General features: G+C 45.3%; 1 protein-coding gene across 10 annotated transcripts; it reads right to left on the bottom strand.

Moving 5' to 3' along the window:
• Positions 1–407: 407 nt before the first annotated feature.
• On the bottom strand, positions 408–23002 carry nfyc (nuclear transcription factor Y, gamma). Of its 10 annotated transcripts, none has more exons than XM_086136349.1 (12): positions 17950–18622; positions 16502–16600; positions 9665–9774; positions 9510–9578; positions 8616–8729; positions 6901–6996; positions 5306–5482; positions 4005–4073; positions 3700–3849; positions 2697–2801; positions 2557–2616; positions 408–1819 (listed from the first exon to the last, which is right to left on the bottom strand). In XM_086136349.1, exons 3-12 carry the CDS (start codon positions 9761–9763, stop codon positions 1700–1702), a joined length of 1059 nt encoding a protein of 352 aa, XP_085992475.1. In that variant the 5' UTR covers positions 9764–9774; positions 16502–16600; positions 17950–18622; the 3' UTR covers positions 408–1699. The 10 variants fall into 10 exon arrangements, with proteins under 10 accessions (XP_085992475.1, XP_085992473.1, XP_085992471.1 ...); XM_086136347.1 differs by having other exon boundaries at positions 9510–9581; positions 17950–18621; XM_086136345.1 differs by lacking the exons at positions 16502–16600; positions 17950–18622 and adding an exon at positions 22899–23002 and having other exon boundaries at positions 9510–9581.
• Positions 23003–23193: the final 191 nt, after the last annotated feature.

Raw genomic sequence — 23193 nt, 5'->3', positions numbered from 1 at the left:
TGTCTTTGTGCATGTTAGTAATATTTTTTTTTGTGTACACAGCACCCTAATCATCCTATCAGTCTCATTTTCACAAAAAGTATTTTAAAAATAAAATAAAGCAGGTAAATCTTTAACCTTCGGTGTCGCGTGACCTGCGTCATTCACTCTCTGGGAGAAGTTCCTAACTTGAGGGATGAATTATTTTGTCAATTTTTTTTATTGAATATCTGAATGAACTCGGACCAAAATTCAGTCATGTAACTGTTCCTGCAGTCGAAGACCATGATAGGACTCTTTTCAATGCCTCCCTAGTCACTCACCAAGCACACAAGTACATCACCCTCGCCTAAAAACAGCAACAAAGAGCATTCACGGTTTGTTAGTAGGTCAAAGGAACACAATCCAAACACGAGTCTTACAACATGTTTAAGGGTTTTTCTTTTAATTTTTTTTTTTGGTCACCAACAAAATTTGCTTACAAAACATCCCAAAAATAAAATTGTACCTATCTTACCGCATGTCACGCATGCTGCAGTTTGGACCACATGCACAAAAACAAATGAGGACAATCGCTGCCAATTACTGTACAAAAAAAAGGATGAAACGCCGTTAAAGGCAAAGGGGCAGCACTAAAAAAGACACCCAAGAAAAAAAAAAAAGGATGTTAATTGTAACTGCTGACGCTCCTCCTCCGTGCATGCGTGTCCGAAGGCTGTGCAAAATTCAGAATTGAATTAAAACAGACCCCTAAATTCCAACTCAATTCTTAAATTTGAGCTTGAATTTGAATTGAGGTGGCAAACTGGCCGCAAAATTGCAACTGAAATTCAAATAGCGGGAAGTAGAATTCAGATTCCATTCAACTGAAAGAAATTCCTGATGCAAAATCAGTGTGTAAGACTATTTACGACAAGAATGTTGTACAAATATTATTCTAAGGACTCATGTAGACTTTATTATAATAAAGTGGTAGCACGTTGGATCAGTCTGTCGTGGTCAAGAAGGAGCTGAGCCAAAGGGCGAAGCTCTCAATTTACCGGTCGATCTACGTTCCAACCCTCATCTATGGTCACGAGCTATGGGTCGTGACCGAAAGAACGAGATCCCGGTTACAAGCGGCCGAAATGAGTTTTCTCCGCAGGGTGTCCGGGCTCTCCCTTAGAGATAAGGTGAGAAGCTCGGTCATCCGGAAGGGGCTCAGAGTCGAGCCGCTTCTCCTCCACATCGAGAGGAGCCAGATGAGGTGGCTTGGGCATCTGATTCGGATGCCTCCTGAACGCCTCCCCGGTGAGGTGTTCCGGGCATGTCCCACCGGGAGGAGACCCCGAGGAAGACCCAGGACACGCTGGAGAGACTATGTCACCCAGCTGGCCTGGGAACGCCTCGGGATCCCCCGGGGAGAGCTGGAAGAAGTAGCGAGAGGGAAGTCTGGGCTTCCCTGCTAAAGCTACTGCCCCTGCGACCTGGCCCCAGATAAGAAGTAGAAGATGGATGGATGGGTAGCATTTTTTTTTATTTTTGGTTTTTTTAAGTCACACTGAAATTCAGAATTTTGCACAGCCCTGGTGTGTGCGTGTGAGGTATATGGCTAATCCCGTAAAATGGCAGACGGGAGCACAGTCGAAGGCGTGTGACAAGGACAAGGCGCTACTGTACAAAAAAAAAAAAAAAAAGCTGAGGCAGGGCCTGGTTTTGGACGAGGTGGTCAGTCGGGAGCTCAGTCACTGGTGACCTGCGTGACCTGCGTTTCTCCCGTTTGGCTGGTGGACTGAATGAACATGGGCTGGCTCAAATCCTGACCGGCCGGCACCGTCACCTGCTGGATCTGATACAACTGCTGCATGGCCAGGACACACAGAGGAAGGCGAGACTTAGAAGCACAAAATTCTGGCTTCAAACACGAAATGGAACGCCTAAGCTTTGCTCCAAAGTCTCACTTGAAACCCTAACCTAAGTTAAATTATTAAACCTGGCCTTATAACTATAATTCAAGACACTAACTTTGGGTTGAAATTCTAGCACTAATTTGAAAACCTAACGCTGATTCAAAAACCTAATTTAATACCCTAATGCTGGCTACAATCCCTAACTTGGACTTGAAAACATAATTTAAAACTGCAAACTGAAAACCTGAATTTGAACCCCTAACCCAGGCTTGAAACCCTCATTTGAATTCTCAAATTGAAACCCTGACCTAATTTTAAAACTCAAAACCAGACGTGAAATTATAATTTACAACCCGAACTCAGATTTAAGACGCAGTCATGAAACCCTAGCAGTGAACTCAGAACTCTAACCTAAAACCCCAACCTTGGCTCGAAAACCGTAACTTGAAACCAAAACCCTGACTCCAAACTAATTTCAAACACTCACCACAAACTGAAAGCTGAATTTGAAACCCTAACTTGAAGGCCCAAAACCATCATTTAAAACACTAACCCTGGCTTTACATAAGAATTTGGAAAATCCACCCTTGTTTGCACCCCAAACTTCAAACCCTAACCCTGTCTTGAACCCAAAATTTGAAACCTGAACCCTTCCCTTGAGCCAAAAGATGACTTAGTGAGTCATTACCTGTCCGTCGGTGAACTGGTTGAACTGCTGCTGTCCCGGTTGCACTTCGGTCTGTGTGATCTGGAAGCACAAGCACATCACGGGGTGAGCAGCCAGTCAACATTCAGCGTCGGATCAGAAAGACACAAAACAGCGTCTACCTGCTGCGTGTTGGCGAGGGTCTGAATCTGTCCTTGGACCACCTGTGCGCCAGAGACGGGCTGGGCTAGGCGGATGTACTGCAGCTGGCCCGTATTGAGCTGCACCTGAACTCGGTCACCACAGGGGGGAGACAAAGCGTCAATAAGCACAGGGTGGTGGTGATCATGATAAAACAGGAAACCTGCTTCATCCCGATTTGGCATTTGCAAAATGGCAGAATTTTAAATTTCGGAACCTGTCCTCTGTTATTTGCTGAAAAACTCACCTATTTGATGTTTTTATGCTTAGGCCAAAGCAATCAAAATGTTCTTGCCCACATCTGCGTGCTGCTCATGTGTGACGTTGCATCAATTTGTGCTAGCCTTTCTTTTAGGCTCATAGTATTGGTGAGCCTCATATGAACAACTTAAACTATTTGCTGAAAAATGCACCTATGAGTATTTGTATTAGGAAAGCGCAGTGGTGCCTTGAAACAAGAGTTGAATTCGTTCCTTGACCACAATCAGAATTCAAAACATTTCTATCTCAAAAGTTATCCTTCCTCATCGAAATTAGATGAATGGTAATGCCATACATTCTGTTCTGACCTGGCCACAAAACTTCAGGAAGCTGCAATACTAGTGGTCGTTCTTCTCAGAGGATAAAGAAGATATGGCAAGACTAGTGTTCTATTATCTGTCCGTATGATTCACCCTCCGTTTGTGTCCTAATATTTTTGACAAGGTTACAACACTGCATTAGCAACGCTATTGCTTAACTGGTCTCCTGTGTTTTTGCATTCTTTGCTAGCATGACGCTAAGCAGACTTTCCTCATATAAAGCAATGTGCTTGTTTCAAATACACAAGGAGTAAATCCCCCTTTTTGTTTAATGTTTACCTGATTCCTAAGGCTGAAGGTACGTTACATTCAAGACTTTTTCCCATTCCATTTCAACTTAACACTGGTTCCCAAAACATGATCCGAATGAGAGCTTCTACGGACGCCCGAGGTATTTCCTCACCGGAATCTGCTGGATCTCGCCCGTGTTGGTGATGATTTGCTGCATGACCTGCATGGTCTGGCCCTGGGCCTGGGCCGTCGGCGCCTGACCCCCCGCCGCCTGCACAATCTGCACCTGCTGGTCACCCACCTGCATGGCCACGGGGGCGCTCTGGGGAGAGACAGACACAAAAAGGTCGATGAAGGTGTGGGGGGCGGGGGAACAGGAAGGGGACATAGGAGGCGATGTTTTTTTAGGCTGAACCAGGAGAGGGCGCACGGATGCAGGCCAGATGGAGCAGACAAATAAGTGCATGTTGTGTTTACCGTGATGGGCGTGTTCTGTGATTGCACCTGCACTTGCTGTAACTGCTGCATGGTGGCCCCCTGAAGCATCTGACGGCCCATGAGGAGGAGGACAAACAAAAAAAGCAAAGCCAAAGGAACGAAAAGGGGACGATGAGAAAATGGGAGAGAAAGGCAGAGTGAGAAGGGCGGCAACATGTTTTGGGTGGCACAATGTGAAGCAAAAGCTAAACTCAAAATCAAAATGGTCAAAGCCTCTGCATGAAAAATAGCAGGAATGGCGGGGAGAGCTTCGCACAGAGGAAGACGCACACAAGGACTAGGATGAAATGTTTCTTGACGTTGCACATTACGTCCTCCTCCTCCTTCTCATGGCTTCTCAGGAGGACAGACAAGTGCTAAGCTCGGCTCTCCAATAACAGGCCGTCTGCGTTGTCACACACACACGGGCACAACATAACGGAGGCCTAAAATTTTCAAAGTACAACAAAAAAATGCTCATGCACAAATTGAACAAGGCTAACAATAATATGAATTGAAATCCACGAACCTGAATGTGCAAGCCTAACCCTTGGCCAAAACACTAACTCTGGACTGAAACCATCATTTTGAAAAACTACCCTTGTGTAAAACCCCAACCTTGGCCTGCAACCCTTCTTGAAAAGCCTTACGCTGGCTTCAAACCTTAACCGGAAGCCCTACTTCGAAATCCCAACTCAAAACTGTAATCTTGACTGGAAACCCTACTTTGAAACTCCATTTTGATCCCGAACTTAAAACCTTAACCCTGTCTTCCAACCTCACTTTGACAACCCTTACCCTGATATCACCTCCAAACAGTGTCGTAAAACCTTGGCTTGAAATCCCAGTTTGGTACCTTAACCCTCATTTGTCAGCCTTACCCTGGTTTGAAACTTTAGTTCATAAAAATAATTGACAGATTATTAGTAGAAACGTTCCTTGCAGCCCTACTTAGACACTCCAATTTAAAACCCTAAGCCCGGCTTGGAAAACCTAACCGTTGTTTGAAACCGAAAACCTATTTTGAAATGAGTCCGAAAGGCTAAGAAGACAAAACGCTGCACAGTACGGTCGTGACCGATTGCCAGGCCTATCTTTTGGCACAATTCATCCAGTGTTTGTTCAGCTCAACCGCTTCCTCTTCAGCAATAGTGCCTGCGTGTGCTCTGGGTGAGCGCTACCTCATGTCAACAAAGCCAGGTACCGGTACTTCTGCCTGCTCTCAAACCACAATGAGGATGCCCGGGACCGGCTGGAGCTCGGGTGTTTCTGTCCTCTTTTGTTTTGTCAGTTATCGGTACCTGTCCTTGCTGCGGCTGCGCGATGATGATCTGCCCGGGTTGGATGGTGGCGGCCGTCTGCGCGCCGGCCTGCTGGCCCTGTTGCGCGCCCGGCACCTGCACGGCGCCGGGCTGCTGCGCCAGGGTGAAGAAGTACTGCACCGGCTCTGCCGGGGCCACCGTCTGACGCATCTCCTCCTACATGCGTGGAGACGGCGGCGGAGAGAAGGACGCTGGTAAGCACATTATGTCTCTGTCCAGTGTGTTGGTGGGTGTAATGGGGGGGCGGGGCTGATGAATAACTAATGAGCTGTGACTGCAGTGGGGAAAGGTTTGGACTGGAAAGCCGTTACAAGGGCATCATGCCGCTCCAAACCAGGTGGGCGCACTTCTCTTACTAAGAAATAATTAGTAGAAAATATGTGAGTATGTTGTAGGAAATGTAAGTACAATATACCACTGCTGTTCTTAATACCGTATTTTCCGGATTATAAACCCTCCGGAGTATAAATCTAACTAGCCATAAAATGCATAATAAAGAAGAAAAAAACATAAGTCGCAATGGAGTATAAGTTGCATTTTTGGGGGAAATTGATTTGATAAATTCCAACACCAAGAACAGACATGTCATCTTGAAAGGCAATTTCAACAACTCTTCCAACTCCAGAGGTAGAAGATGCGGTGTTTCCTCTTCTGGGTCGCTTACGTCAGACTCGTCTTCGATTTATCAACACAGGGCTATAGAGCGCCCTCTTGTGGTTTAATGTGAAATTAACATGTGAAATGATATAATAATGTCTTAAAAATTACACACGTAAGTCCCTCCAGAGTATAAATCGCACCCCTGGACAAACTATGAAAAAAACTGCAACCTATGGTCCGGAAAATACCGTAGATATGGACTATTCGAGCATTACAGCAAGAGCAAAAGGTAAGTTACTCTCCACATAGCTGAGAATAGGTTCCAAAAAAAGGAAATAGGTCTACTGTGAGACACGTGCATGACAGCTCACGAAATGAAGAGCATGAATGCAAGACAAAGTTAACTGTAAACTTGTTTTTATAGCTTGAAGCAAAGTGTCCTACAACTAACTACATCCTTTCATGAATGTGAGAGCTCCCCTCGCCAGTTACTCAGTCAAACTGCCACCTTGCACAATTGAAAGACAACAACTTGAAATACGCTTCCAGGGAGTGTGTTGGGTGTAAATCCAGCCCGTAAGGCACCCAGAAGCAAAAACGCACCGAGTGGATGCTGACCCCCGTGTCCTGGCCGTCACCAGGAGCGTAAACACCCCTCTCCCAGCTCCTATGACAGCACAGCTGAGAGTGTAGGATGTTTACACGCCCAGAGATGCAAAGAGCTAGCACGTCCGTCTTCTCGTCGGGCGTTTGGAAAAGCCTCCCCCCACCCCCCAAAAGAAAGGTTGCCACGGGAGCAGTCGCGGGACGCCAGGAGCAATAAGACGCTGCAAACATCCGACTGAAAGCCCTTGCTGCTCCGACCGATAGCTTCCAGTCAAGGATGTTTACAGCACCTCCAGGTTGCCAATGAGAGGGAACGGCGGATGACAATCCTAGACAAAATAAAATAAATAAAGATAACGCACTCCTACCTGTCGCTTCGGGGGCTTCAGGTCGTCTCGGGGGACGATGTCAATGAGGAAGTCAAACTGGTCGAACTTGGTAATCGCCATGGCGATGTCGTTCCGCTGTGAACGTGGCAAAAATGTGAGTTTTTCGTTGTTCTCAAAACTAAAAACTACTTTTAAAAATTGTTTTCATAGACGGCAGGTTTATAATAGTTCATTTTCCATTTAAAAAAACAAAAAACAAGTAGCAATAAATATCGTGTTTCCCAATCCCCAAATGACTTCCTTCTTTGGTACGGGTTTTCATTTTTATTTCATTTTTGTGAACAAAAAATGCTTTTTCAATTTTCATCTTAGTTATTCTGTTAGTTTTCCTTAACTAATAACCTTGGAAAACAATCGCTATCGAGTTGGAAACGTGGTTAAAAATAGCAACGACAAAAAAAATCTCTAACTTGGCAACACTGACTACTTAGCTGTCCGCCACGAGATGTTAGTGGAAGTGCAAGTCAGCGGGGACAACAAAGCCACAAATCAGAGTGAAGAAATCTAATTGTCCTGAGAAAGAAAGTACTTTCTGATGATTCGACCCAACTTGATTCAAACTCTCTTCGGTTCCCAAACATCTCTTCCCATTTCCACAGCTGAGAGTCGCTGCTGCTGCCTCTGTGGAATTTTCCACAGGATATTGGCTGTCAGACCCCCCCCCCCACACCCACCCCCATTGTGACCCTCCCAGCACTAGGGGAGCTATTTATAGTCACTTGATTAATATCTAGCCACACCGGGTCACACATCTACACTTGTTCCATTGATGTGTTGCCGTGGTGACCCCGGACGCTGCGCCGTGTGTACGGGGAAATTCTGTGGCAATTTTAAAGGAAAGGGTTTAATGTCTGGAGTCAAAAAGACGATCAGAGCAGCAGTTTTGAGCCACAGCGCCATCTCGTGCTGGTTGTGCAGACTATTACGGCTTTGCATTTCCATTACCCCCCAAGGTGTGCTGTGGTAGCCATGACTTAAATGGACTTATCACTAAAAGTGACCTTTACATCATTTTACCTTGCTTTTATTGAGTTTCCCTTCAAAACAACGGAGAAGAACGGCGGGGGGAGAAAAAAGGCAGGACTTCCAAAGTAGGTCTTGAGTTTTAGACTTTCCAGCCCTTTGCTGATGAACGTGATAACGGCGTACCTGCATCACATCACACATTCGAAAAACACGCGCACGAGCACACACAGACTCGCTAATCTCCGCGAGGTATGTGAATGGATAAAGAGGACTTAGGGGCTTTCATGTTCTGCTTCACAATTTTCCCTTCTTAACATCCTGGTGAGATGAGCTCTGAACCAAACTTCCCAACTGTTCCCATCACCGCTTGTTGCCCTTCAGCACTACTACCACCACCACCTCTGTCTCCCCCCTTTTGCGCCGTTCCCAGAGTCAGGCTTCTTCAACTTTGTGCCCAAATGGCAGCGTGGGGCGTTAGAAAAGTGGGTCAGTGGCTCCCGCCTGGCTTTCAGAGTCAGTGGAGGGAGAGAGAAGTGAAGGCAGGGTCATTCCTCGGGGGGGATGGCTGGAATGAGGGCCCCTTTTGCTTGTACGCGCCCAGTGCACTGTCACAGGCCCACAGTGAACCACATCAAAGGCAATGCAGGTTTCTTTTATGCAAAGGAAAGATGAACGTGGTACACGATGGAATGGGAGAAAGAATTACAGTATGGACTACTACAACTGACCTGTAGGGTGCGTCGCTTGTTGTCCTCCGTGTGGATCCACGCTCTGAGGGTGAGCTCCGTGATGAAGATCTGCGCCGCCTTGGCAAACAGCACCGGTGCCTCGGCACTGATCATCTGCACAGTTAGTTTGGGGGAGGGACAATAGTGAGTTAACTGGCCAATTGAACTCTGTTGCTAACCAAAACAGCAGCACCCACCCGATACAAAAACAGTCTGAGTTGGAACTCTGTGTGTTGAACGTGCTGGTACTGATCTGCTTTTTTGTGCCGGGTGGGTGCTGCTGTTTTGGTTAGCAACAGAGTTCAATTGGCCAGTTAACTCACTATTCAGTGAGTTAACTCATTCAGTACCAGCCAATTCTAGACCAAGTCTGAAAAGACGTTTAAAAACGTCTTTGGGAGTGAATGAGTTTTAACGTTTAACGAATAGACTCTTGACTTCTTAGATGCCATCATTCACAAAAGGACCACGAAGAGTTAAGTGTCCCGTTGCTAGCCAAAACAGCAGCCCTTACCAGGCAAGTAAATAGTCTGCAATTCGCCACTCGACTTGCACATGTTCAAGTCTGTCTTGTGCCAGTTTGTGTTTGTGTCGCTGGGTAGCTCCGCTGCTAATGTGAGCAGCTAAAGGCGATAAAGAAACAGTTCGAGCCGCTGTATTGCGGCTCCCAGAAGGGTCTCGTTGTCCTCACATACACGCCAATGATCTCTTGATCTCTTTACTGCATTTAAGCCGCCTCTTAACAGGAGAGGACGGTGCTCTTGACACGAGACGGGTTGCGGCCTGCTAGCGTTCCGAGCCGATAATCTGGCGTAACGAGCGAAATAAATCGCCAGCCACTTGGCATGTTCCCCTCGCTGGGGAAGAACTCCAGTGTTGCTTCTGCTCTTTTACCTTCACATCCTCATCCAGCTTCATGATTTTCTTGATTCGAGCCAGAGGCAACTCCTGCACGCGGAAGTCCTTCTGGAATCAAAAAAACGGGTTTAGCGAGTGACAAAGCAACCACGTAGCGAGCGTCAAAAACTTGTGAGTTACTGCAGACATACCACAGTCAGGTTCCGGATCTCCTCCATGACGCGAGGCCAGAAGGACTGAAGAGTCTGCTGGGCATCGCTGCTGCCGGCGCCAAACGAATCCGCGGACATGATCTGGAAAGCTGCATGGAGAGACAACATTTGCACCCTAAGTACAGTTCAGTTTTCATTCGTAGCATGCTTGTTCGCACCTTTTAGCAACCGGAGCAGTTGGGTGAGTACCGTGTACAAAATGTCTGATAACAGATGTTGCTGCACATCAACTTCCAGTCATCCAAGCTCCCCGATTTCCCCGCTGCTCGGGAACTACGGTGTGAATACTCGCTGCTACACTACCTTGTGCTCCATCAGATCAGATAGCAGCTAGCAGCGCTAATACTTCCATTATGATTGTTACAGGAAAGTTGATACTGCGATATATACAGTTAGCTTCCAGGAGTCCAATTTATACCAAGACCAAAGGTGTTAAATCGACATGTAACTTTGCTACTCCGTTCCACATTGGTGGTCCTTTACCGAAAATTTCTGGAAAATTGGCAAACATAGCCGCGTAGGTAGACACGGTACCTTTTCCAAGCCAGACTGGGTGCCAGATGTTAAAACTTTGCATCCCTGCCCTGTCCTCTCAGCATTTACTTTGACACAGCCTTGGTTGCAACACCCGGAGGCAACAACTTGGCAGGTTAACACCCGCCACCCCCACACCCAATCCCAAGTCCCAAACAACGACCCCAAGAATAAGTCAGCATTGACGGGCAGTGTAAAGGGGGCTGAGGCTTATCATCACCTTGTAATTGAGCACCTCGTGTCAAGATGACAAATGTCCTCAATTGCCGTTTACGGCGTGGCCTTCCTCTCGGCTGAACTCGTGTGTTGCCACGCTATTAAAGGCCATCTTGCCAACATGCCCCCCCCCCCTCTGCGCTGGAAACATTCTAAAACCGTGTCGGCCCAGAATGAACCGAAGCGCTCAGTGGCTTATTATAACACAATGCGTGGCATCGTTTAAGCAGGTATGTCGAACATAACGGGGTCATATTCCATCACACACTATTATTATCGTCTTCGTTTGAAAAGTAAGGCCTGCTCGGACTTCTATTCTGGTTCTGCCGGGAACGTCATCATCTTCCACATAGCTGGAGCTCCTCGCCTGGCATGTTTTGGATGGTAGCCGTGCCACTGTGTTCAGTCACAAAGAAACCAAGTAACATGTAGAAGAGAGCTGCTAGCTAAGGAGGAAGCCGAAGGATAGACTTTGAGGGGGGCAGGGGGTCTAAAAGAGGATGCAGCAGGTTACTATGGCATGCCAGGAATCTGCTGTGGGGGGGCGAATACGGGGCGGCAAGTCTGGGCAAGCACAGCTACAGAGTGTCTGGATTGTGGTCTCGCGCTGAAGAGATGTGAGGAGCGTTTGCCCGAGTTAGTGCCATAGCGCCACAGGCGTTCACACGAGACCGGTCGGCACAACGCCGCACCCGGTGAGCGATGCGGGTCAAAACGATTCCCAAGTACAGGAAGACATGCCAGGTAGACTACAATTGCTGGAGAGCAGAACTCTGCCAAAAGGCCAAGAGTGCTATTACTACATTAGACTCGTCTAAATTAGCAGCAAGTGTAATACTCAAGGGTAGTCCAGTGGTTAGCACGTCGGCTTCACAGTGCAGAGGTACCGGGTTCGATTCCAGCTCCGGCCTCCCTGTGTGGAGTTTGCATGTTCTCCCTGGGCCTGCGTGGGTTTTCTCCGGGTGCTCCGGTTTCCTCCCACATTCCAAAAACATGCATGGCAGGCTGATTGGACGCTCTAAAATTGTCCCTAGGTGTGAGTGTGGGCGTGGATGGTTGTTCGTCTCTGTGTGCCCTGCGATTGGCTGGCAACTGATTCAGGGTGTCCCCCGCCTACTGCCCGGAGACGGCTGGGATAGGCTCCAGCACCCCCCGCGACCCTAGTGAGGATCAAGCGGTTCGGAAAATGGATGGATGGATGTAATACTCAAAACGAGCAGAAACAGGCGCAGGAACAACAATTAGACCTCTGGTATCATGTTCGTGAACTTGTAGGATTGTGTAGTCAGGGTGAGCAGAAAGATACGTGACGCCGCGTCAATCTGGTGGGTCACTGCCGCATCAGACACCAGCAACAAAATACCAATGATATTTTGTCAACTGCACCAAAATTCTTCACTCATTGACAACAATTCCTGATCCTGTTAACAATGCAACAAACTTAACAGCAGTGATCAAAAGGTACGATTTTTTTTTAAAATAATAAAAAGCAGAAATATTTCTTTAATCACCACTAAAATGTCTTGTGCCATAGGGAATGTCCGGAGAATACAATTTGATGCTTTTGCATCATCTTGTTAAATACAACAACAAGCTAATCGAAACATAAGATTTAAAGAAAAAAAAGAGAGAGACTTGTCTTCAGAGATGTGCCACTTTTGTCTAACACTGCTATCAAAACGCCCATCCCTACTTTTTACATCCACTATATGTAAACAGACCCAAAAAATGTTTACTTTTTAAAACAAGATAAATGACTGAATAATCATCATCATCGTAATAAATGTAGAAAACTGAAACAGATTCCTTGATCGGCAGCAAAACGTTTTCGGGCCAAGGTGACCGATGACAGCCGACTTCCTCTCTTGACTGTCACGGGCGCGGGTGAACGTCGCCGCAGACCTAAATGAATGCGACAGAGAGGCCGCTGTGGCGATCAATGGCGTCGCTTGTAGCTGCCATGACAGTCAAGTGATTGACCTTGACAATAGCCCGCCGCCGCCGCACGCGCTTGCCCGCTCCACTTCGAGCTCGATTGAAACAGGGGCCGGCGAACCCCGCTGATCCTCACCGACGTCTTCCGGCATCCGGGGTTCCGACAGCAACAAGGCAAGAGAAGTGTGTGTTTGTCCCAGGGGAGGCGGTTAAATCAGCAACCGGTCCCGTGGTGACTCCGAACAAGATGGCCTTGTCCCTGAGCGCGCCTGCCAGGCGGGGCGAGTCGCTCTCCCTCGCCCGAACCTGAACAATTGAACCCATTAGCGTCGGGAGTTCGACTTGAACGTCATGGCAACGGCGCGGCGGGGAAATAAAAAGCAAGCGGTTCAAGACTTTCACTTTCTTGACGCGCCTCGCACCCGATCGCTGAGTCGGTGTGTACTTTGATTTAAATACACAGGCGGGTCACTGATAAGGGGCAGGAAATGAGTACAAACGAGTGACAGGGAAGTTTGTGTCGACAAAGTGCTCATCATTGCGCTCTAGTCAAGAGTATGTGCCTTGGCTCAAGATAGGTTGGGAAACACTGCATTAAAATCGACTTTGCTTCAGTGACGTCCCACAAATAGAAGATGTGAGGCATAAAACGGTCGGGAAGGCGACGATTGCTTTCGACACGAAGACAAGTGAGAGTCGGGTGTCAAATCTCTCGCCTCTTTTTTTTTTTTCACCCTGGAGAACCCAAGAACCATTTTCTTCTTTGGAAAATGATGAATGTTACATTAAATGCCTGCTATATGTTCACTGAACACCAAAATGTTTTTTCAAATATTTAATGCTTTAATCCTAATTTAGGATTTGGGCCAACTTTGACCCTTTGGGATTTAAGGGTAGCATTTGAGTAGCAGAATTTATAGGGGTCAAATTTGACCCCGTGGGTTCTCAGGGTTAAACAGAGCGTTAATATGGGGAAAAAGGCGATTAAAATGATTCACGTGTATGAAACGAACATGTTTTTACAGATTTTTCACACATTGTCTTTGTCGCTGTTCCGTATAAACTAGGATTGAACGACTTTTTTTGGGGGGAAGACGACAAATGTGATGAGTCAGTTGATTCAGTGATGTCATTGACTTCAAGCATCGATGCAGAAGAAAAAAAATCAACACCAAACGGTGTTCAAATGTTTTGAGTAACTTTTCCGAGATTGCGGGGGGGGGGGGGGGGGGGGGGGCAGTGCCCCTGTAGCACCGATTCTGGCCCCCCCCTGTGGCCCCCCCTCCGAGCGCAGATTACGCAGTCGTGCCGAGTCGCCGACGTGAAAGGTGGAACCAAAGTGTGTGATTTAACATTCTAGTCAGACCCTTTAGTGCGCTGCGCCATTTAAAAATGAGCGGGAAAATGAGAAGCAGTCCGCGGAGAAGGATATTACCACGACACGAGTGCTATTTGCGTGTGTGCGTGTGCGCGCGTGTGTGTGTGCGTGCGCGTGTGTGTGTGTGTGTGTGTGTGTCTGTGTGTAACTTTTTTAGTCTCCATTTTTATTTTAATTTTTATTTAACAGGATCAATATATAAGACATTGCCTTTTAAAATTTGGATAATTATATGCATGTAAAACATCTAGCTTCAGTGTATTTGTAATGTTTGTCCCCGGCGGGCTGGTACCATATCATCCCCTGGCTTGAATATTCTCAACAGATGGACACGGCGTATTGTTACGCTTGCAGACATTTTAGCCCTCCTAATACTGTTTTTTTCTCATCACTGTAATGTTATGACTACAATTTCAAAGTCTGAAGAAATAAAAAGTCAAATAAGATTTCAAATCTGTCTTTTTAGCCCTGGGTTGAATGTGCCCCCCCATCAAAACCCCTGGCCCCAGCCCGGCCCCCTCAGTGAAATTGATCCAGAACCGCCCCTGATCTCAGTGCGGTTCATCCAAAACAGCACAAGCGAAAAAAGGAGGGAAACTGCGTTTGGTTTCGTCTTCCCTGCAGCACTGCCATCATCGCCCTTTCGGGTGGACAGAAGCCGCGGTGTCAAGTTTCCGGGCCGCTGACGTTTACCTCAACCTTTACGACTTTCACCTGACACCCCTCGCCGAGGAAAGTCAACGCCGCTGCGCTGAATCAGCAGCAGCGCTAACGTTGCTCTCGAGTGGCACCTTGCTCGCCTCTTTCCGCCGTCTCATTCCTGCCTGTCCTTTTTTTTTTCCCCGCCTCGCCAAACGCTAGATAACGGCGGTTAGCCGTACGCCGCCGTGCTGTACTCTTTAATAAGAGGAGTGTAATCAGGTGTAAAAATAAGTTGCTCTTGGGGTAAGGGAAATGCTTTGCGGCTAATTGGCTTCCTAATGAGCTGATGAGCGTTTGAATGGCCTTCTTTTTTCTTTTTGCAGAGAGGACTGGTAAGGTTGTCAGAATGCGAGTGCGCGCGTGACAGCTGCAGGACACTGACGACATGATGAGCCTTACACACAAGGCTGTCCTGCTTTGTTCGCGGCTATGATACAAACCACTCAAGGTGGAAAAATCCCGCGTTTACTTCAGCACTCTGTTTCTAAAATTCTGGGACAGAACAGTGATACGTGGAAAAAAAAATGTCATTGCCAATTTTGCATGCACGGCATAAAATTGGAAACGGTGAAATGATTAGAGTACAAGGAACATGTACATTTTTTGGCTGTATCGGCCCGATACACATACCTAGTATCAATCATCGCCCATCTCTAATTTCAATGGCAGACAACAAAAAGCCGTAAAAGTTTACGTTTTAACAGCTACGGTATGATTGGTTATGGACAAGCGAGCCTTTATTTTTTTTTTTATGCTTGATTAACTTTTTCCAAGATTTTGGCACATATTTTCTTGCAAGTCTGTTTTGTATAAATGGCGCAGGCAAGAAAAAAAGAATTAAACATTTAACATGTTTAATTCTGTGGTATAAAAACGTTTTAAAAAGTTGCAGGGAGGACCCCTCCCCCTTTTTTTTAATTAAACAAAAACACAGCTCATACTACTGATGGAAACATTTTAGTGGTTTTTGAAATGTGGTATATGTTGACAACTAAAACCGTCTTGTGCCCGTGTTAAAAATAACGTTTTCGAAGAATTTTTCAGCCTTTTGCACGTTGGCAAATCAATAGTTTAGAGTTACTGTATATGGACTAGAACACGTTACGTTTTTTTTTTTTTAAGTACAAGACGCTGCACCTAACTGGCTTTGTGTACAAAAGGTCCATTTTTTTGAGGCCAGGACAAGTAAAGTTGTCATAAGCTAAGTAATAACTGTCAGCTCGACCTGCAGCACAACAATCGGGGCGTGACGATGTCATCTAGTGTTTAATTTTCCGATCTGAATAACTCGTGTGAAAACTGCCGACGTGCGAGCCAAATGTGTGATCCGCGATGAAAATAGCCGCATTTTACAGTGACGACAAGGTCTGACGAAAGACGGACGGCTTCCTTCCTCCCGCGCCGCGACCTCGAGTCGACCTTCCTGATGGCGACTCGTGAAATGAGTGAAGATCGGGAGGGCTACGTCGGCGTCTTAGCTTTGGGCTAAAAGCTACCATCTTTGGCAAATGATGTCGACCTTGAAAGAGTCATTTACAAATAGAGGAGTCGATCCAACATGCGAGGTCAATCATCTACTACGAAAGAAAAACATGTTCCCATGAGGCCTTTTACAGATTAACTACGACATCCTGCATGGGATCTGGGTTATTTTAGGACCCAAAATGATCTATTTTCAAACTTTGCTCTTGCTCCTGCATTGGAGAAAAACTCCAGGAAGTGCTCGGCACTGCTCTGTCAAGGTCATTTGGCAGAGGAGAACGTGACGAGGGAGGGTGGAGGGAGGGAGAGCAACGGGACGGGGGTGGTATGGGTGAGGTGGTGCAGGTTTTGCACTGCAGCACCGGAGTGAACCCAGACTGGTATTTGTTAGCACACAGCTAGCACAATCGAGCCTCACTCATTTGGGGCTTTCACTTCCTCCACATACTTCCTCACATTCTTGTGACCTTCATCTCATGTGAGACCTCCGAGGAGGAGGAGGAGGCAGGAGGAAGGAGGAGGGCTGACGCTACCTGCCAAGGGCAAAGGGACGCGGCACCAGCACTGACCTTAGCGTTGCGGTCCACCGCGGTTGCCGCAAATCTCCACATCCAAAACCCTGAGATTTGAGGATTCAACTTAGGAGGGGTTATTTTTAGTCTTCCTCACTGTTGTCAGAAAAAAAAAAAAAAAAAAAAAACCGGTGGAAACTTTCAACAAGGGCGGGAGAACAGAAAGAGAGCGAGAGTGACAGAGAGCAAGTAAGGAAAAGCGGCGCCCTCCAAAAAGATTCCATCACAAAAGATCGGATCAGACCATTAGCCTCCTCTGCCCCCCCCCCCCACACACACACTTTCCACTTTGCTCCTCACCCTCCCTCGGCCCATCTGGAAGGCTGGCAGCATATTATGGGGGGGTGGGGGTGCAGGGGATGGGGGAACGAGTGAGGGTAGAGGTCACAGAGACCAGCTGCACCTCCAACCCTGCAGGACCCCCAACCTTTGCGTGTCCCCTTCAAGATGGCCGGCGCCGCAGCGTCAGCAGCTCAAGCTAACATGTAAACAAGGACGTCAGGCGACTGGAGGGTCCTGAGAAATCAGCATGACATGGGGAAATAGCCCACTGTCAAAAATTGCAATGATCCACACCACTTGATGGAACGACAATGAAGGAAGGCAGCAGGACAGCACAGGCGACTTGCAGCTTTTGTCAACTTCTTTCATTTTAGTCTTACAGTGTGTGCATTTTCCATCTACCATTTTATTGTAAATGTTCCCATGTTAGTGCACCTTTTTTTCCTTATATTTCTGTATTTTCAGTATTTGTTATTTTTATATTTGTGTTTCTCTGCTCCAACGCCATGCCACATTTGTTTTTCCAGTTTTTTCATATCCTTATTTTTTTCTAATATTTTCATCCAATTTTCCTGACATTTTCCAAATATTTCTAAATGGTTTTATATTTTTGCCTCATTTTCCCCCCCAATACTTTTATACTACTTACACATTTGTAACATTCCTGTTTTCTAGTCCTTTTTTTGACACATCCTACAATATTTTTGTAATGCATGTGCATTTTAGACAACTTCCCTGCTATTTGTGCATTTTTCTTTTTTTTTTTAATTACTTGATTAATCAACAAATTAATTAATTGATTTTGTATTTCCATCCGTGTTCTGCTGTTGAGGGTCACTGGGAGCTAGAGCCTATCCCAGCTGACTTTGGGTGAAAGGCCATGGACTATTGATCTAATACATATACTGTATACATATACAGGTATATCTATCTATATATATATATATATATATTTTTTTTTAAATAATCCTCCTAAAAACACAACAAGTAAGAGCCTGAAGACAAGCAGGCTGCTGCTACAACTCAAGGACACAACTCAGGACAGGACAGGGCAGCCTCTTGACTACAAGAGGTGACTGTCAAAAAGAACAGATCAAATGAATAAAGATGCCGCTTGTCCCCCTTTCAGTCTGAACTGTGTCGTTTCCAGTGGTCGCACTCACCCCATGCCCTTCATGGTGGATGGTCCGTTCCGTGTTGATGGAGGGGGGGACGGGGGGGCAGGAAGCTGTTTGGAGTCTCCTTGCAGCAAGAACTTCTTTCCAAAAAGGCAGTGTCGCTCCGCCATGGGGTGAAAAAAGAAACTCTCTCCTTTTAATCTTTCACTTAGCTCCCCTTCCGAATTTTCTTTGAAGACTCCCAGCTTAAGAAAGGAGGAGGGAAAAAAACTAAACAGGGTTCGAGAGAGCAGTCACAGTCCGACTCCCGACTCAAACCGCTTTGCCTTTAACACTGGCCCAGCAATCAATCTAGCCTGCTACGTGACACCCTGGCTCCGCCTCTCAACCAAGGAGAGCGCGCGATACTGCGGCCTCATTGGCTTACCGAGCCTGTCTGTCAAACTCCCTCCCCTCTACTCCAGTCCCCGGCCCCCTCTGCGCTGACGGCCAACTTCCTGCTCTAAGTTACCTTGAGCGGCAGCGTTAGGGGTCAGGGGGAAGAAAAAGAGGAAGAGAAAAGCGTTGAAAAGAGAAAAGTCAAGTGGGAAGGAAGATCTGGCGCGGCGCAGGGGGTGCGAGTTCGTGCCGGCTTGCCTCTTTTGGATTGTCCTCTACACTATGACCCCCTCCCAGCACCCCCCACCCCCCTTCGGCTTCCGCACGCTCCTCCGTATGTGGCTGCGCTCTTATTTACAATGTCAAACTAGACGTCTCCCCGTGGCCCCGCCTCTTACGCCAGCCCATTGGCCGGCAAGGGAGTGACGTGAGTGGTCGCGCTCAGAATTCATTGGCCGGCGCAGGTGCCTGAGCGGTGCCGCCGCATGTTGCATGCGCATGATTTAAAGTACAGGCGCACGCAATACACACACACACACACATACACGACACTTTGTCCTTGCTTTCTCATTCATCCTTGCTAGCCGACGCAAGTACAATCGGCACTCATCCAGATAAATGGACAACTTTTATTCATACGAAAAATTCGGGGCGATATTAACGTTTTAAGAATCAGCAAAATTAGGGGGGGGGGGACTTTGTACACATTACATTATAAGATGCAGCTAATGACATTCAACCCCCCCTACCCGCACCCCCGCACAAATGGTTGATATTGACTATACACAAAGATAGCTAGAAATAAATTCAATTCAGTCGATTGTCAAAACAACTGTTGACTAATTTCATAATAGAATAATTGTCGATTAATTGAATAATTGCTGCACCTCTAAAACATTCAAGCTATTTATTAAAATAAATAAAAAAAGAAGAAACCCTTTGCGCATTGTAATTTCATGCATTTTATTTCATTGTGAGATTCCTTCTGGTTTGCGGGTCACTCGCGGGCAAAATCGGACAATCGTACATAAATGCACAATGAAGACGGTCACAACTGAGCAGTTAGCTCCAGTAATATTGGCCATTTTGATGATTGTTGCAGTCTGTCAGAATGTGTTGCTACCACTTGGGTTCAACTATAAGTTGGTTTAAAATTTATATCGCAGCTAAATTTAATTTTTTGATGAGTGTTTGCATTAAACTGGTGGATTTTAAATGCTAAGATAGTACAAAATGTGTGTGCATTATCATACTTTAGGCTCGTATATTGTTTTTCGACATACAATAAACACGACTGAGACTGACATATTTAGCGATACTACAGATATAACCGTGAACATTTTGGGCACCATAATATAATGACGTTATGTTTCTTCTCTATTTCCACTCGACAATTGTCCTAACTCGCCACAGCCACATAAAGGATCCAATTAAATCCCAATGAGACGTGAATGAAGATGACGCAAAAAAATAATAATAATAATAAAGTCGGAACACACCGGCGAGAAAGGGAGGCTAATAAAATCAAAGGCTACTTAGAGTCCTTGGGACATTAATGGACGAAACAAATTACGAGACGTAAGTGTCGAGATTAAAAGTTAATCATAATAATAAAAAAATTAACCTAAGGGCTCCTGAAAGCAACTTGCAGGCGTACAATGGTGCCCGTTGTTGGCCGGCGAACACACCTCAAACGCGGAGACCTTCGCTTCAGGCCAGTGAGGCCAAACGGCGCTCATGCGCGCGTCCCATGTTGCTGAACTTAAATCATCAAAGATCCTCGTAATGACACAGAAAGGATGAAAAAACAAACCAAAAACCCCTGATCATTAACACACAAGTTTTCTACTGTGTACAACATGGATAATATTTGTGTAAAATGTATTTTTCTTCCTACAGAATACCGTTGGATGACACTTTGTATGATATAATCATGTTTTTTTTCCTTCTAATATTTGATATTTAATGAGTATTTTTGTCTAATATTTTGGTCAAAAGAAATCGTTTTTGGTCTTTTTTTGTTGTTGTTGTTTTGTGACATTTTGTCTATTGTGTGCATTCTCCACCTAATATTTGTGTTATTTTTTTGGTATGAGTCTATTTTCTGTTGAATATTTTGTATGATTTTCCAAAATGTTGCCGTGATATTTGTTTTCTGTCCTAATAAATTGCTTTCAATTTTTTGTCTGACATAAGTACATTACCTGTCTGATATTTTTAATTATTTTACCATATTCGATGTATTTTTCATGTAATATTCATGTGCATTTTTCTAATATTATGTCTGATAATTGCTATTTTTTAATGTTGTCATAGGATTTAATTTCCATCCAAAATGTTATACAAGTATTTTTTTTGTTTTATATGTGTAGTCTTCATTTAATATTTTTCTAATATTCAGTCTCAGACTTAAATAAAATTCAAGTATTTTTATTTTAATAGTTTTTTAAAATTTATATATATATTATTTTGTTTGTCAATTGTGTGTATTTTTCATTTAATATGCATATGTATCTTTTCAAATAGCCTGTCTAATATTTTCGCTTATTATCAATACTGTTTTCTTTTGTTGCAAACCTTTCCTACAGTTTCGATACATCATCTGTGATTTTAACACGGGCAAGTAGGAAAATCTAACTGAATGATGAAAAACAGGATGAAAGAAACCGAGGTGCGTGCGATGTTCCTTTTTTCTATTTGGGTAACCAACTAGTACAGCACAACATGCCCCCCCCCCCAAAAAAAAAGAAGACACCTGTCAAGGTCACGGCGGACGGCAGACCTTCCCATGACCTGCAGCGGCGACGTGTTTGGAGATAAACACGCAGGAGGCAGATTGCACCTTTGGTAAATACACACCATGGAGGCAAAGCTGACTTTCACCTGCTCACTTTTATCACATATTTAGCCCTAACAACTGCTAACACTCTAATCGTAGGTCTTTTTGTTTTTCAATTCGTATGTATTTTCAATTTGTGTATTTTCCTGTATTGTCTATTTGGTCATATCTAATGTTTTTGTCTGAATCTTGTCTTTTTTCTTATTTTCTATTTCTTATTCCTCACCAAGAATAAGAATTGCAGTTTTATAGTATTTTAGCCTAAAATTTGTCAGGGAAGGCGGGGTCATATTATTACATATAATAAATATATACTGTATATATAGTACATGCATATTATCATATATGCTTGTAGCAGACGTGTGCATTTTCAGCATGACGTCTCTGATCCACTGGTGAAAGGACACTTTGATCCTCTCCTCTCATCTATAACTGCTTCAAACAACAAAGTGTATGTATGTATGCAGGAAAAGTGATTCAGATTGCACGACCGTCTGTGTCTTATGTGTTGTGTTATTTTGTTATTTTGACTTCAAGATGGCGCCGCGAGAGTGGCTGCCTTTCCAGCAGCTCCTATATTTAGTTTTTCGACTTCTTCCTTTCATAACTTTGCTGCTGTGAATTGGGAATTTCTCCATTGCGAAACTAATAAAGGATTTCTTATCTTATATCTGGTTGATGTATATGACAATATATTTTTGTTGCATATGTGGATTATTTTTGGTTATATTTTAGTATTTTTCTTTCATATTTCCCAATGCATTATTGTCCCGATATTATTAATTATCCGGGGGGTTTTGTTGTTGTTGTTGCTTTGGGGGCGGGGGTGTATTACGTTGCTTTTCATCGTCTTGGAGAAACGGTGCACTATTTCTGAAACGAAACGCCCGTAGAAACATTCATCATTCATTCTCTTACTGCAGTTTGTGAAAACGTTATTCCCCATTTTGTTGCATCTTACGTCGTTTTATGAGAAGCACCTTGTACGTAAAGCCACCAGTAACATCATCCTCATGACCTTGCGGTCCCCTTGGTTGGCCAGCATACGTCAAAGCGCTGACGTTTTTCAAACGACGTCGACGTAAAACAAATTTAAAAAAAAGAAGACTTTGGTGGCTACCATAACAAAACGCAACGAAGGCAAAAGATGCAAAGCGTGTCTTAAGTTAACCCAAGTGTGGCTAGACACAAGCTAGCGAAATGTTTTCAACTCGGTTTGGAAACGTTAGCTCAAACAGTAATGCTGAAGCTAACGCCAATGCTGTGAGCTAAGCGTTAATGGTATTTCGTCGCAGCCGCCATCATCAAGTGGGCAGTTAATGAAGCTTGAAGCTTCACTCTGGTCGGGGCAAGAAAGAGCCCGAACCAATAAAGACAACGTTTGGATGTGTCATTCAGACCAATCAAACCTCGGACTACATTCCACCAATCAAGCTTTCTTGGGGGCCAATGTTGCTTGGTAAAGCAACTGGCGCCATTCGGGCTCCGTCACCAACAGCCCGCTGGGTCGTAGGCTTCCTGACGAGGCGAGCCAAAATGGAGGACGTCGGGCGTCGGTTTCCGAGCGGGCCACCCAATAAGCGCCTCACGCAGCGCGGGGAGGGAAATGGCGCCGGTGTTCATCTCGCCCCCAAAACAATCGTCCATTGGTCAAGAACGAACACATGAACACTGGGGAAAAGTCTTACAGCCACCCTCGCACCGCGAGCAACCGTCCCGGGGCCGCACGCTCCCTTCATACACGTCACACAAAGAATTTGAGACTTTGGGTACTCACTTTGTTGATGTCGAAGCGACGACCGGCTCGGCACTTGTCTATTATTTATTTTATTTAGTTATCCGAAGTGAAACAAGATGGCTGCAGCTTGCACCGGAAGTTGTTTTTCGCGCGATGTGATGACGTCTGTAATTCCGAAAGCCGCCAATATTTAAATAAAGTATAAAGAGTATTAAAAGTGTCAACAGGAACGGCTCATGAAAAGGAAAACAATTTATGTGAAAAGTGTTCATGGTTAATACAACTTGAAAATGAAATATCAGTGTTTTTGTGTTTAATAACGGCTCATGAAAAG

This window comes from Hippocampus guttulatus, chromosome 18, assembly GCF_054856545.1.
Source record: "Hippocampus guttulatus isolate MCC_2025c chromosome 18, RoL_Hgut_1.0, whole genome shotgun sequence".
Classification (NCBI taxonomy): Eukaryota; Metazoa; Chordata; class Actinopteri; order Syngnathiformes; family Syngnathidae; genus Hippocampus; species Hippocampus guttulatus.
This window is presented reverse-complemented; position numbering and strand designations above follow the sequence as displayed.